General features: G+C 33.5%; 2 protein-coding genes across 5 annotated transcripts; both read right to left on the reverse strand.

Annotated features, from left to right (window-relative positions):
* Window positions 1-62: 62 nt before the first annotated feature.
* On the reverse strand, window positions 63-12,205 carry LOC145948943 (receptor-type tyrosine-protein phosphatase mu). 3 transcript variants are annotated; one of them, XM_083058551.1, is made up of 32 exons: window positions 12,041-12,205; window positions 11,649-11,889; window positions 11,345-11,503; window positions 10,959-11,236; window positions 10,529-10,721; window positions 10,102-10,446; window positions 9,645-9,962; window positions 9,422-9,556; window positions 9,188-9,312; window positions 8,845-9,019; window positions 8,415-8,482; window positions 8,123-8,318; window positions 7,897-8,012; window positions 7,395-7,590; window positions 6,812-7,120; window positions 6,492-6,736; window positions 6,221-6,296; window positions 5,340-5,887; window positions 4,726-4,982; window positions 4,260-4,554; window positions 3,939-4,026; window positions 3,787-3,863; window positions 3,516-3,650; window positions 3,187-3,327; window positions 2,926-3,123; window positions 2,584-2,780; window positions 2,389-2,495; window positions 1,959-2,173; window positions 1,334-1,462; window positions 1,082-1,236; window positions 678-813; window positions 63-507 (listed from the first exon to the last, which is right to left on the reverse strand). In XM_083058551.1, exons 2-32 carry the CDS (start codon window positions 11,887-11,889, stop codon window positions 433-435), a joined length of 5,928 nt encoding a protein of 1,975 aa, XP_082914677.1. In that variant the 5' UTR covers window positions 12,041-12,205; the 3' UTR covers window positions 63-432. The 3 variants fall into 3 exon arrangements, with proteins under 3 accessions (XP_082914677.1, XP_082914676.1, XP_082914678.1); XM_083058550.1 differs by having other exon boundaries at window positions 11,649-11,919; XM_083058552.1 differs by lacking the exons at window positions 10,529-10,721; window positions 10,959-11,236 and having other exon boundaries at window positions 11,649-12,205.
* A 355-nt stretch (window positions 12,206-12,560) lies between these two features.
* On the reverse strand, window positions 12,561-16,549 carry LOC145949112 (uncharacterized). 2 transcript variants are annotated; one of them, XM_083058853.1, is made up of 5 exons: window positions 14,934-16,549; window positions 14,509-14,754; window positions 13,985-14,343; window positions 13,745-13,899; window positions 12,561-13,557 (listed from the first exon to the last, which is right to left on the reverse strand). In XM_083058853.1, exons 1-5 carry the CDS (start codon window positions 15,571-15,573, stop codon window positions 13,251-13,253), a joined length of 1,707 nt encoding a protein of 568 aa, XP_082914979.1. In that variant the 5' UTR covers window positions 15,574-16,549; the 3' UTR covers window positions 12,561-13,250. The 2 variants fall into 2 exon arrangements, with proteins under 2 accessions (XP_082914979.1, XP_082914978.1); XM_083058852.1 differs by having other exon boundaries at window positions 12,562-13,557; window positions 13,970-14,343; window positions 14,934-16,548.

Below are 16,549 nucleotides of genomic sequence, written 5' to 3' on the forward strand. Positions count from 1 at the left end.
TAATATAATTATACATATAATACGTAACTATATAACTTAATATACGCAAAGTGTGTGCTATTGTAATAATTAAAAAATGCGTTTTACTATAAAAGTTATAAAATATTCTATTTCTTTAAAATATTTTTTAAATCTTTTTAAGGTTACCAACTATCATTTTTTCACGATAACATTTTACAAATATTTCTAATTACTAAGTGGAATATTTATATTCTACATTTATAAGTAACAAATTAATGTATTTAATATATATACGTACATACATATATGGATAAACATATGTGTGTGTGTGTGTGTGTGTGTGTGTGTTGTTAGTGGATATATAAATTTTTATAATATAAATACTATTATATATGTATATATATTATATATTATTTTATATATAATATAATATACTATATTTTATTATTTTACATTAATGATATTTCTAATTTATGAAAAATTTGCATAAGTTTCAAAATACTCCAGATATGTCATTGCGGCATCGTACAGATATTCTAGTTGTTCCTAAAAATTAGATTAAGAGTTATGATTTATTATACTTTTTTACATTTAAAATTTTTATTAAATTTATTTATACGTCAAGAGTATACGAGCAACTGATGATTTTGCGTCGAGTAAGATTTTCATCAATATTTCTTACTATATTCCTTCCTACTAAGAAATTAATATATTACCAAAGATCGAACAAAGTCCGGTCTCGATCTTCTAACTGCTCGTACTGCCAAACAAACGTCGCATTCCCTTTCAACAGCCATTCGTTCCAGAAGAAAGCTCAACGCTAAGTAAAGACCGCATCCAGTTACTCCGTCACTAAAAGAGAATAGTTTTATTTATTTAATATATGTCCCGCGGCGCGAAAATTATGATATTGCTCAGAAAAGTTTAATTTTATATAGATTATTGAAGAGAATTTTACAACTTATTATTTATTATTTCTTTTTTTCAATTTAAATAGAAATAATATGTAAATTAAAAGAGAAGATTTTTGTTCTCTTTTTTTAAAAAGAACAAAACTCTGTAAATAATAAATAAGGATTGTCTTGTCGCAAATTATTAATAATAATATTTTAATTTTTACTGGCAAAACGTGACTGTCGGTCCGTCGCCTCTTGGGATTCTCTCCGCAGCTTGCCAAAGTGCCACCATCGTCATTACCAGTGGGGGTGGTTGATTCCTCCCAGATTTCCATTCCGTTAAACATAATATAGTCACAAATTGCTCTCTCGAGGGTTTCTATGACAAATTGTCATCAGTTGTCACGATAAATAAGTAACAGCAATAAATAATTAATAAGTAATAAATTGAATAAATTTTCCGAATTGAAACCTACCTCCGAATTGTCAACAAGTAGCAATTTCTGTGATGTATAATACTCCAATTCCACGACTTCCTTTACTGTAATGTTCAAGTATGGCGTTGGCTTAAACTCGCCGCTGGTGGGAGATATCACACAGCAAGTCTGAAAATGGAAAAACAGATAATTGTATTAATTGATTCATTACCATAAATGCAATAATATAATAATATGCAGTACTGCTTTTCATGTCATTAAAGTCAGGACATATAAGCCATACGATTTTTGTTCTAATCAACTCTTAAGATTATTCAAAGAAAGGAAACGTTCGATTTAAATAAAAAAAGTATTTTATAAGAACATGTTGCGCTCGGCTCTTATTAATCTATATCCATCTTAAATTTATATTTATCTAATTATTATCATTATATTGATCTTGATATAATTATATCTCAGATAGACTATCTCGAATGATTGAATCATTCTATCTAATTAAATATTATCACGAGATTAAAATTGAAAAAAAATAAACAAGATATTTTTAAAAATGTAGAATTTATATTTTGTAAATATATATTGACTAGATGATATGTAGAATTTATATTTTGTAAATATATATTGACTAGATGATACGTAGAGATATGTAAAACATTGTTCATACAGGATCTTGAAGATCAGGCGGTTGTAGCATGAGAATGAGTTCCACTTTGAACTCCGCGATCATTCGCCAGAAATCATTAATCGTCGACGGCATGGGAAGCTGTGTGGCTAGATACTGATTCTGAAGTCTTACTCCATCTACGTAAACGGCAGATAGATAATCACTATCCTCGTCCGTTGTCGGGTATCTTTTCAAATATATTCTGCTGACTTTATCTGTAAAATAAAAAATAAATTTCTTCTTTGCATCTGATGTTGGCATTAAAGATTTATAATTAGTTATAAAATTCTCTCAGCTTATAATTAGATAGAATTTCATATTTCTTACGTTGCCGTAAAATAGTTTGATTTGTTTATTTTGTTTATTTAAATTTTGAGGAAGATTTGTAGAAAAATATTTCATATACTTTGCTGGATTTATGCGAACAAACCTGAAATCAGTTCGGGAAATCTGTTCTTGGCACGGTTACGTTCTGATAAGGACGGTGGAGATGTAAATTGTCGCAGAGCTTCGTCCTGCCACGCAGTGTTCTGTAATCTGAGAATTATCGAATCTCAAGTTTCCGTAACACATTTTTAATCAATACAAAAGTTCAATATCGAGGTCCAATTCTTAAGCTACGTACCTTTGTTGTTGAATCAATAATTGTTTTTTCATCTCCTTGATTCGCACGGGTAATACTTCGTTACATGGTACAGTGGTCGGAATGGAGAGCAAACATTCCACCAATGCCAAGTGCGCTAACAGATACTGCTGCTTATTGTCCACCATATTAGCCCTCTCGTTTCTGATAGATGCCGTTTCAGCGAATACGTCGATCAGCTGGACAATTTTTTTTTCTTGCTTTTATCGAATTATAATCTTTCGTATGGTATATTAAAAAGAACTTGATTGAGCTTGATTTGTCGATGCAAACAATTATCTTAATTTAATACGAGAATTTTATTAATTTTTATATTATCTTTACCCCTTCGGCCGCTGCTCGATGGAGACAAATGTCGCACAGAATGATGGTCCCGGTTCTTCCAACGCCGGCGCTACAATGGACCACCACGGGTCCGTTTCCGGGTGGTGTCGCCAACAGTTTCTTCAGATACGTAACTACGGAATGCGTGTACAACGGCACACCGTGGTCCGGCCAGGCCGTGTAATGCAGATGTTCTATCTGTCCATCGAAATACGCATTTAGCAAAAACTATTGCGACATTGATTAAAAGTAAAAGGGTACCTTTCGAGTCTCTTCTCCACAGGTGACTTGAAAAGTTCTGAAGCAGTAATCAGCGAAGACGTTGTGCTTCGCGTTTAACACTATAACATCTCCGTATTTCTTTTTCTTGCCAATATCAGGCCAATATTGCTCGCACTTTGTCTGCAATGAAAGATGAATTGATTCATTAAAAAGGCTGAATATAAAATATTAACTTTTTCTTTTTTTTTTAATTTTTTTCAATTGTGTTTGTACTATATTTGTAAGATTTGTAAATTTTAAAAGTTTTCGCGTATTTTTTGAGTTGTATAAAATTATAAGGATATATAGAGTAAGTAAAAAGTGCTTACCTTTCCACTTTCGATCACGTTTGCCAGCATGCAAATAATGAGAACATTTTCTTGCCAAATCATGCGCCAAAAATCAACAACTGTATTGGGTTTGGGTCCTTGTGTCGCTATATAACGTTTATCCTTTTTATAACCCTTGGTGGAGGGAGAAGAAAAATAATCATAATTAATATACAATTTTTAAATTATTCTATTAATATTAAAAACACACATATACACAAATATAATCTCTCAATTTATGGTTCAATGTTAAAATATGATTGTGACTTACAGTGATATAATTAGCATTGATATAATCAGAGTAAGCGTCATCCGAAAGTTTCTTTAATACCACTCGAGTTTCATCATCTGTATAAATCAACATAATATTAACTCGTTATTATGTATAAGGGTTGCTATAACTACAATCAATCGTTTACTTACATGCTATAAGATTCCCATAACGATTCTTAGACTTATTTTGTGGCAATTTTCCGTAATCCCACGGCCGAGTTTGACCTCTTGAAAACGTCTTGGAAAAAAATATTTGTATATATTATCATATTATTATATAAATAAATAATAATTATGATCTGTGGTTCACATATTTAAGCAAAGTGTTAACTTTTTCTCTGTAATTTCTTGTATTATAAATCTTGTGTCGTATAATATAAACTTAATGATTATGTGAAAGTCAAATTCATAAAAAAATTCCCAACACAATTCGATATATTTTAAGAATTAAATATAAAGTCGAAAACTCACCTCGTATTGCTTGTCCAGTAATCCCGATTGTGCCTCTCTAACGTAATCCTCGAAATCTTTCACCTTCGTCAACGATGTTATTTCCTTCCCCATCTCCTCATCGGATTCTTTTTCGACGACGAGTGATGACACTTCCGGAGTGGTTGATCGCGACAGAGATTGTCTGTCGGAAGGAGTTGAATGCTCTTGTTTCGTATTTGATATCGCAGACTTGGTCTCGTGTTCATAATTCTCGATATTCTGCGACAAGACTATCTCGTCTTGCATTAGCCGCTTAGCCGATTCCTGCCTCTTTCTGTCAAAATCGCATAATTAGAACGTAAAGCGTGAAAGGAATTTGTACTTATAAATCAAAATTTGACTTGTGATGTCGTACATATTTAAACTTATATACTTTGACAGACGTAAAAAAATATGTAACAGCTCCAGCAACACTGCCATTAGAATGTAAAATAGAATATAATACCTGCGATACAAATAAAAAGCCGCGCCTGACAAGACAAGGAATAATAAAGTTGGTATGATCCACGCTTCGTGATGCCTCGGTGGAATCTCACCGATACGGATCGATTTCGCAAGCATGATCGGCTTGTTGGACGAACTTCGTTCGGTTACGATAATCACTATTTCGTACTGTTCTTCAGGTTTCAACGGGCAGTTTCTAGCACCGCCGTAAATCAGATTGTCGCCCACCATGAATAGCTTGCTTGCGAAATCACTAGTCTGTCACAATTGAAAACACAAATTTCATCGATATTTGATTCCAAAAAAATATAAAATATTATATTAATATTATATTAATATTATAATAATATTATATTAATATTATATTAATATTGTATTAATATTATATCAATATTATAATAATATTACACTAACATTACAATTATAACAATTGTGTATTATAATCTAATATTGATAGTTGAATATTTTTATTCTTAAAATGAAAATGTGGCTTAAAACAGCTGGACTCATTCGATATTATTATTTAATTAATATATTGCGCGTATTTCTTCTTTATGCTTAAACTTTTCACGAGTATAAACTTTACGAATATATAATGAGCTTGTGTATACATACCGAAATCTCGGCAGCTTGCCAAGCGATATCGTACATTTTTATATTCGCTTGAGCATGCAAACTCTTGGGTACTTTTGAATGCTGCTCGCAGGGATGGGGACCTTTTACTATTATGTGCATTTTGCTATCTTGCGTGTCGTTCAGAACACGCGGTATGTTTAATAAGATCATGGAATAAAATTTGTCGACCGTGACCTTCAAATCGCCATCAAAATCTATGGTTGAAGGCGTTTCCATTTCCACGTAATTGAATTTGCTGGTTACATTTGCAGTTGTTACAGCTTGAATATAAATGCGGTATAACGTTGACGGAAACAAATATAACCGCTCGCTGTAGTTACGCATGTATTGTGTCACCGGAAATTTGTTTACATCGTTTTGCGACGATCTTCTCTCAAGCCTCTGTTTTCTCAGATTGGAGGAAATTTCTTGTACTCGAATGTGAAAATATTGGAGATGACCACCTGTCCTCCAAGGATGGTGCCACTTTAGGTCGATTACACTATTATTGTTGATTGTAAAGGTGTAATTTTCAGGCGTATCTGGTGCTGAAAGATAATCCAAGTAGTAATCCTTGTAAAAAATTGACTGAATTAATTTACAGTCTAGGAGAATTGAAAAGTAACTTCAAACAATCACTCGTTACAACTAACTGCAAATTAAACAATAAAGAGAAAATTGATTTTTTGATATAAAAATTAATGTTTTTTAAACGACTTATTGTTAGCCTTTTTTTATAACAAAAATATGTTAGGTGGAACGAGAGAAATTCATAACATATAACAATGTATAAAAATTATATAAATTATATAAATTAATAGTTTTAACATGCAAGAGAATCCAAGGATCCAAGATTATTTGTTGGGCATATAAAATCTTACTTGTATTACTAAGCATTTTATCAGTCACGAAAGCCGGAGGACTTGATTCAGAAACATTCATATTATATGCGAGAACCTATAGAAAATATATATTTTATATTATATAAATATTTTACATGTCCGCTTTTTAATTTCTTTTTGTTTACATAAATAAATAATTATTTAAAATTAAATATATGTATATAATAAATATGTATATAATATATATTATAATAAAGTATTATATTCTAAACTATGATTTTCTAAAAATGTTATGCAAAAGATTTCTTACTTGAATGTTTGAATAACTTGATGGTTTTTCAATAATTCTGCATATGTAATTGTCCCACAAGTCACAAACCTCATTTAATCGAACTTCTTGAATAATAAAACAATATCTGTCGCATGATTGAATTTTATAATAATGCAGTTTTCCATTGAGAGGTGGACGTGGACTCTGCCATCTTAAATGTATCATTGCAGGTGTTTGACGAGTATCAGTCTCGACGACTTCCAGATTGATTACATTAGGTGGAGCTGTTATTTCGATCATGTTGTAATTATGTTAAGATAATTTATCTAATATAAATAAATTGTAATATAAAATTTTACCCGTTGGTGGAGTTTCAAATTCATATTCTTGGTAAACGGAGACATTTTCTGGGCTCGCGTAATCTCTTATCACGTATATTGTTGCCACGTATCGTTCAGCACCGTGTAATTTTGGTTTTATTTTATCGAGATCGAGAAAATAATACAAAGTCTGACTGGTTTGGCGAAAGTCTTTTACAGCATCGCTAATTCCGCGTATTTTTATCCTAGCCTTAATTAGTCCCGAAATCGTCGTGCAATCTTCAGGCGAACTCCACAATAATTTCCAGCCTTGCACCTTCAATTGGCTGAATACTTCCGTTGGTATCTCTGTAAAGTTGTTGACAGTTATTATTTAATGTAATTAATTTATATATCTGCATATATCTATACCATTTATTTAACGTAATATTGTAACTATTATAGTATAAAAGACACATATATTGCTGCTTATAGAAGAATTTAAGTTAAAAGTTTGCTAGTCATATAACAAAGAAACATTATTTTTTTAAATGTAAATAATTAATTAATTAGATTAACTCATAGTATTTTATCTCCAATTTTAAAGATAGTTATGATAAATAATAATAATGTTCATATACACCAGAGCTCCACGTGTCAACTCTTATTTCTGTAGGCGTGCTGTTATATCGTGAATTATGAGCTATGACTTGTACGCTATAAGACGTGTACGGATGTAAATCCGGGATATTAATATTTGTGATTTTCGTCGATTTAGTAATTATGTGATTTTCTGGTGTAGGTAAATTTAAGTCCTTACAGCCGCGATATTGTTTAACCTGTGAACAATAGAAAAGCATTCGTAGAATACAAAATTGAAATAATAAAAAATTAAAATTAGTTAAAAAATTAACATTAAGATAAAAAATTACAGTTAAAATAAAAATTAAGCGTATATATTACTTTGATTGAACAAATTCAATTTAATTTTAATGATTTTAGTTTACTGAGATTCTAAAGAGCATGAAACGCTTTACTTTGAAGTATAAAATTAAATAATTTTAATTAATAATCTCTTCTTTACTTATGTAAATATTTTATATATAAACTTTTATGAATGTGCGTGTGTTAAACTTAATTTTTACCTTTAAGATTATTTCATATCTCACTATTTCTCCATTAGGTTGATCTGGAGGTCTCCAAATCAGATTAAGTGTATTAAACGAAATCATTTCTCGTAGATCTAACACTCCAGATGGAACTGTCGATATTTATAGAAAATATTTATAGCACACAGATACATATGTAGGAATATTCGTATACAAATATACGAATTTTTACTGTACATATATAAAATCAAATCAAACTCACCGCTCTCGAGTGTACGAATTTGCTGGGAAAATAGCTTGTCATTTTTATGAAGTATAGTCACATTGAAAAAAGTATATGGTGTCATCTGTGACAAGTTAAAGGAAAATGACATAGCTGAATCATTAAAAATTTGTTCATCAGTGTCTATATTTCGGATTATTAAATGATACCAATTCGGCGGGCATGGAAAAAATGGCTGACATAGAAAAATAGAGAAATTAATTTCTTTTAAAATATTTTACAGTATATATGTACATGTAAAAACTCTTTAAATAATAAAATATTTACGTACAAGGTTGTCAATTTGCCAGTTGATTATTATGTTAGTTTCTCCGGGCTTCACATCAAAGCCTTTAACCGCTAAACGATTGTAAAAAAGAAATTATTATAAAAAATACACAATGTAAGTAAAAATTTAGAAGAAAATAATATTTTTGTTAAATAGTAATAGTAAAGACATAAGAAATATTAATTTAGGCTGCATGTGTGTGTACATGTTTAGTATAACATTTTACATTTGCAAACATTTATGTTTTTCATGAATCATTTTGTATCAATTTTTAAAATTTATCCAGCTTAATTTCGACATAATATAAAAATAATAACTTTAATGTTAATAAGTTTAAACTATATTATATATAATAAACTAAAATATAAATAATAAAAAACATTGAATTTTATACTAAAGAATATAATATAAATAAATATCGAGACATACTTACGATTGCAATCCGTTTCAGCATTTTGCCAATCACTGAATGTTTCAGTCCCCGCGATATTTAATCCGCATGTAATCTGATAAAAAGCACCGGGTGCTAAGTTTTCAAAATATCCTATCAATTGTGTCGTATTCGGAAATACCGTCTTCCACGGTTGTTGAATGTAATCTACATGTCCCTGTAAAAAATATATTATAAAATTATTTTCCTTTCCTTCTTTCTTCTCACATGTCAGAAAATATTTTTCAGATATTTTAGCCAATAGTAAATTTTATTTAATTAAGAATGAATCAAAAAGCAAGACTCAATATTTTAAAGAATATCGGATAATATAAATAATATTTACTTTAAGACTGCAACGATAAAAAATGTTTACTTCTTCGTACTCCTTCTTCCATGTAAAAGGAATAATGGCATGAATACTTGTACTTGTTATTGAAGTAATTTCAAGTGCGTTCAGTTTATCTATTTCTGAAAAAAAAATCGTTATATTGTTTTACACTTAAACAATGATATTGGTTTGATTAATATAACAAAGCAATAGCATAATAATTATGCGTTACACGTAAAGGATGATTACTTAGTTGGCATAAAGGTGGTATATAAAGATTCTCGCATCCATCGCTACACATTCCAGTTATTTTGTTACAAGTTTTGTCGCGACATGCGCCGCATTTTTTTTTGCAGCCATAGCCATATGTGTTCCACTCACAAGCTGAAAAGTTCAATTTATTAAATATGCACAAGAGCATATGCAAAACGAAAAGATAAATAGCTCAGATGATATTACAAGTTGCACTTACATTTTGAACAAGTACTTCCTAGAAATCCTGGAGGACATGTGCAACCATCTTTATAACAAATTGCAGTTTTCTTGCAGTCAATGTCACTTTCCAGATGAAACTCGCAAGAGATCAAACATTGCGGTCCAATCTTTCCTTGAGGACAATTATTTGAGAAATTACCCAGTTTCATGTCTGACTTGGCGTCTGATACAGAATTTACGACGGCACTATCGTTGTAAAATAATTTTTGACATGTCACAGTTGGCCAAAAATATTTCCTGGTAGTTTGTTCCCAATCTTGATGATTATTAATCATATAACTCCATCTTAAAGCTTCTAAACAATAATTAAACAAATTATATATAGAAAATAACTAATTTCTTTAAAAATTGTTCAAAATTGTTCGACAAACATGTAAATCAAATATTTAGCATTAAATAAGTTTCGACAAAATTTACAAGTTTTGACAATTTACCATTTGTGGGGCATTGACGAACATTCGCTATCGCCCATAACGGATTGGAACTAGGCGCGTTGAGTTTAGGAATCACTTGGATTATCACGTTATTATAATCGGTCGTTGAAGGATTTATCTTGATTAAAAAGGATTGCCACATGGGCAAGCCGTGATTCGCCTCTGATGAACCTTTTGCATTCACCGTATCCAAGATTTTGTAATTTGTAGAATTACGCAACACTATAACAGCATCACATTCTGCGCAGAGGCCAATTAACATCTGTATACATATTCTTCCACTATTGAGTTGAGCGATGGGACTCGTCAAAATTGCATTTTCGAGAGTCGTGTGTAGAAAGTTGTCTGAAACATTTCTTTTTTCAATATCTTCATTTGAAATGACTCTTGACTGATCGATTGAAATATCTTCATAGATTGCACTCACATATATGAAGTCGAAACAGCATTTTTTTACTGCTTCTGATAAACATATGATAATCAATGCTGGAAAATTCAGAATTTTTCGCGTCCTTGTATGTCATAATGACGTTATGAGTATCATAAACGGATATGTTCCGAGTCACAGAGTTCCACATAATGACAAACGATCGCCACTCAGTATCAGATAACGGCATATGCTGTATCGAAAATCAATTGGTTTTAAATTGATTTAGTATAAATTTTTGCAGATTCGGATTTTTCTTAAAACGGTATCATAAATGATCAAAATAATTATAAATTTTAGTATTATATTTTTGCGATTTTTAATTATAGAAGTAGTTTTAATTCTTTAAATTTAATTATAACATTTTACTTTTTATATATATAAATAAGAAAAGTGGCTTTTAGCGAGGAAATTATAGTATATGTCTTACTTTGAAAGAAACTTGTGCTTTGCCGCAGATTGAATTGTTTTCGGGAAATTTGCCGATTAAAGGCACTCCCGTCTCGCATTTTCGTATGACAGACGCCTCATTATTCCAACCACCTATTATGATCCAATAACAGAGATCTTTGTAATAATTTGTACCGTTGCAAAGCAATATATGCACGTCACGAGGTACACGAACCGAAATGGAGAGCGTTGCTGCGGTAGTATTTTCGAGATATATATATTCATATTTATCTTCATGGTTTGCATATTCTTTAAATTCTGAAAATGTTAAATGCATGTTTCTTAAAGCTTTTCTTAAAATTATTCAACGTCGTAATGCAGTCTGTAGATATCACAATTTTTTGTCACACTGCTTTGCACTTTTACCTTCCCATCGCTGATCAATTACCGGACCCATAGGTGTTTTGAGCGAGCTCGTGAGCTTCCAATCCTGTTGACTCCACGATTTTAAGCAGTCTTCATTTGCATTCATTTTGCAATCTATCTCGCAATGTGGTGGAATTCCTTCATTCATTTTATAAAATTCTGAAATAGTGCGGCTATGATTAGTGCATTGTCGAGAGTAATTAATATAAATAAACGTTTAACAGACAAAATACAATAAAAATTCTAGTTGAAACGATAAGCAAAATTTTTTATAGAATATACTATTTTTATTTTAATAACTTACGCTCGTTCTGTCTGTCGTGCGAGTAGTATTGCCAGTCTAAATTATCGTTCCACACTAGAGCGCCGCCATCATCCTCTGAGATGCATATTAATTTTCTTGAGCTTGGTGAAGAAGATGACTTCGGAGATCCGCGTAATACGGTCAATGTTCCAGAAATATGTAATATCTGACTCGCGAAGAAAAGAAACACTAATGTGTCCATTATCGCTTTTTTCATTGTTAACAAATCCGTACGTGTCATCTAACGATCATTAGATAGATTATAGAGACACTGTGGCAGAATAAATTATATATATATAATACTATAATACGTTCATTTTATTTCACATTGTCACTTCAAGGCCTTTCAATCAAGTTATTGAACGAAGCAAGTAATTCTGTGTATTGAGTACCTTTGAGCTAAATGCGTATAAACGAATTATGATTTTTTATTTAGAAAATGTGCAGGTTGCACTTTAGCATTCTGTTCAAATAACAAAACAATAAGAAAATAATAACAGAAATAAATGTTGGTCGAAGCAATTTGTGTCTTACACTGTTCAGGCTACTGAACAAGAGTGATTTCAGACGGTAACTGGTAGAAAGGAACTCGACTTCCTTCTAGTGAATCCGCGATAACAAATTCCGTATCTACTAAATACGACTGACGCATCAGGAAGTGACGATTTTACGGAATATCTCTATATTATTTTCTATACTAGATTACTGAATAAATTATAACGAAGTATATGATAAAATATAATAAAAAATACTTGATATAAATGGACAAGGATATTAGCGAAATCTGCATGATAGTGTGTAGTATAATTCCACACAATTCTTACTTTTTGTAGAACAGCTTTTATTTTATAAAAAATATGTCACTATAGTCTCAATTCAGAATCTAAAATACGATTTCAAGATAATTATTATTTATAGCTTGATATAATTGATGTTAATAGGTACATTTATTATAAATTTGACAGCTCTTAAATTATTCTTATTTAATATAGGAGTACATTTGTATGAGTCGTCAGTCATTGTACATATCCACGTTAGAACTAAGATATTAGAATATATGTTCGAAAAATGTATATACATATAAAAATATATGAAGTAAAAGTTTGTAATTTTTTATTACATGTAAACCCCTTAATTTAAACAGAGACCATCTAAGAGCGATAGTGCTTATGTAAATGAAGATTTAATTTACTTTTTATACATTTCGAATCAGCTCAGATCTCATTGTATTGTATTCGATCAATTAGAGAGCGAGTATTTGACAGCTCAGGGTAGGGGAAATTAAAGAGAAGAAATATAAATTACTTCTGATATCTTTATAATCTTTAAGAAAATATCATCTGCCATTATATTTGCAGCAATTTTTGCAATATTATCTTAATAGGCCCTCTTTGCATGAATTACAATTTCGCTTACAGATTAAATCGATCTTGTTCATCTCAGTATTTATAAAGTATAATTTTTTTTCAAAATACTTTTTACGAATATTTCTTAGATATATTTTTCTATCTTACGCAATTATATTTTTACACATCCTTCTATCAGAGCAACATTTCTAAGATACACGTGGCTATTTTCATATTTGATCGCGAGCAGCTTAAGCTAAGGAGAAAATCGCGGTATCCAAGAATGCACTCGTCTGTGACGTCCGAAACTGCATCTCGGCTTCAGAAGGGCCAACAGGGCGAGACCAGCGCCTAAAACCGACACGCCACATAAGGCGCCGGCTGTGATGTCGTGGAGAGGTGTGCCGTCTTTCGGAGATTTAGCAGCTAGTAGCAAAAGACCGGCGCAGCTCAGTGCGGCCAGTCCAGCCAGACCAAGTCCTGTCCAAGTTCTTCGTAAACTCCTGCATGCACCCGCTAAAGCGCAACAAGCACCGCAGCCGACCGCGCTATCGAAGTAGTATCTAAAACCCCAGATTTTTATTTATATATATATATTAAAACTTATAAAACTATTTAAAATATATATTCATAAATAATATATCTTCTTTGAAGTGTTCAAACGCTTGCTGTTCAAGTTGATATTGAATATTACAATATTGGAAAATTTCTGTCTTCGAAACGCTTTGAAAAAAATGAAGAACATTCTACCTTCTTCCTTGCGACCAGGATAAGTAAAGAGCGAGGCCGCATGTCAGAAGACCGACCAGAAACAGCAGGATCGGCGCGTTCCTTCTTTCGCCTTTCTCGATGCCGCTCGCTAAAGTCGTATTCGCCTCGCTGTTTGGCGGAGATAACGGTGGTACCTGAAAGAATCATTTTTATTAGATGAGTAGTTATTTTCATTGATTTGCCTTCTACGTGATTATCACTTACGACGGCGGTACGTGCCATAAACGCGCTCTCGACGCTTTGATAGTTCTTCTGATCGGCGGGCACCACGTGATACCTAGGCGATCCGGACATCATCGGCATGGACTCCAAGTTACTTTCCATGTAGGCGTAGCGAGGTGGCGGCTCGTTGTGACTCAGGTTCATCAAGTCGACCGGCGCGGTACCCACGTAACGAAGCCGGCCGCAATTATTGGCTGGACAAACATCCTGCTGCCGGGACGAGTTCTCCAGCAGAGGAAGGCATCTGCGAGCTGACGATTCCTTGTTGGGGGTCGACGTTTGGGGTCCCGTGGACGAGAAGACTCGACTCTGAGGTGTACCTTGAGGAGTCGTACGAGTTGGACTGAAGGTGCGACCTGAGTAAAGCGAAAGGAGGAATGAAATATGACGAAGAGTGCGAAAAGATGATAAAATAATATTTTTATATTTATGTTAATTTTCTGACACACACATATCAATCAATGTTTAATTTATGCAATGTTATTTTTTATTGCATGCATGAACAACAATAAGTTTCGAACCATTCGGAGAGCTGCCAGGCGTGAGAGCTCTTCTTTGCGGCGTGCTGGCTTGATTAAAGGATTGTTGTCTCTTCGGCGATAGTGTTCTCTCTTCGGATCTTGATCTCGGTTTCTTGGGCGTCGATAATAATTCATGCAGCTTCTGCGTAGCTAGGTTGTTTTTTGGCGACATCGAGAGTTCTTGCATGTTTCTCTCGGGAAGTGCCGGCGGAATCTCTTCTTGCATGGGCACTCTGATGTAACGGCCTGTGTAAATTTATATCTTCATTTTTGTTCTTTATTTAAGAATATAGATCGGTTTATATGCATTTGTATTCATCATTTTTATTTAATATTCTTATATTATGCAATCTTATTAAAGAATCGAAAAGGGGGTAAAAAAGTAGATTATTATTAATAACGATTAAATAAAAGATAAAAATTACCCTGCGGAGTGTTGATGTGTCTCGGTGCCGATTTGGCGTTGCTCCATTGCGACCCGTCTTGATAATCCTGGTAGTCTTGATCACCCGGTATAACCGCGTATCTACCGGCATTTCTTCGGCACGTCCGCGTCTGCGGCCCTCCTCGATCGTCTTGGTTGGCCGCCGGTGCGGAACGTTGTTGCACCTGCTGCTGCGGAATGAATTCGTACCTGGACGAGGCAACCCCGCGCGGCAACCGGTCCCTCTCGTCCTGCTGTTGCTGCTGCTGCTGGGTATACTCGTACTGCAAGGACTGGCTGTAAGTCACGCGAGGTTCCTCCACCGGAAGACTGGCGTATCTCCTGTGAGCACTGGTGGGGGCACTGTTGTTCTCCAGGTAACAATACCGATCCCGCGATCCGCAAACGTCGTCCAACGTCGTCTCCGCCGGTGCCTGGAAGGCCGGATTGCTCCGACCCGAGGCGTGCAATTGCAATTGCAACGGCGGCGGCGGCGGCGGCAGATCGTCACCTCCTTGAAATTGCTGAGGCGGAGGCGGCAGGTCGTTGACATGATGATCGTCCGGGATGTACTCCGATTGACGGCAGAACGAGGGATTGGTGTAGCAATGCACCGGCGCTGGTTCGGACGTTTGCGCCATGATTGTCGCGATCTATCTCATCGAGCGACTTTGACGAAGGGCGAATTTCCTTTTACGATGATCTTCGTCTCGAGGAACTCGCAGATCAAGATTGATCGAGGAAAGAATTCGGTTGATAAGTTTAAGTCTGATTCTCGAATGAATCTGACATTGACTCGCGGAGGAACAAATTGGGTCTTGAATGATTAAGTCTGAGGCTGAGCGTTATTATATTAATCAAATGAGCGCGCGTAACGAAGTTCGAAGGACTTTCTTCGCGAACTTTCACTTAACGTGGCTTCCGTGTGTCCAGAATAAATATTCTTCTTCAATTCGTGTGTTATGCCAAAATGAAAATTGATAAACGATGTTTCGTTTGAAAATTTAGCAATTAAGATTCACTTATACCTCTCTCGCGGAAATACAATTTCAGTAAACTTTGTGAAAATTAATCATATTTTTTTTTATCAGTCACAAAAAATACATGATAAAATCAGGATTTAAGGTCGATTGATAAGGATCACTAATGTGCTGCTAACGTAAACAGGAGATCGCCAAGTTTCCAATGCGAAGCTCACTATTTGTGTCGGCGTCGAGACAATTTCGTGTGTCAATCTGCAAAATTTCTTACACATCTTTCTGCGCAAATTTTGCACAACGTTCCAAAATTCACATCAATTTATTCTTTGACTTGTGGCGAAACAATAAAATTGCATTATCTCACGCAGAGCGATTTTCTATCGATCACGCAATTTCTTCGAAAAAAAACACAGCCGTGAAATAATCAAAAGTTTCTTAAATGACGCGTTTATAGCCGATTCACTTCGTGTTGAGAATTAATGTAATTTTTGTAATTTTCGAATTTAAAATTGTTAAATAATAAAATCGACAAGTAATTTTATTAAGAACAAAATATGTGACGTTCCAAGAATATCCATTAAGAATGCGCGCTATCCATGCGATGTGCTCACGTCGGTTGCCTTCAACAAACTGCCTC

This window comes from Prenolepis imparis, unplaced genomic scaffold (genome assembly GCF_030444845.1).
Source record: "Prenolepis imparis isolate NDT839.2.m4 unplaced genomic scaffold, iyPreImpa1.0 SCAF_2, whole genome shotgun sequence".
Lineage (NCBI taxonomy): Eukaryota > Metazoa > Arthropoda > Insecta > Hymenoptera > Formicidae > Prenolepis > Prenolepis imparis.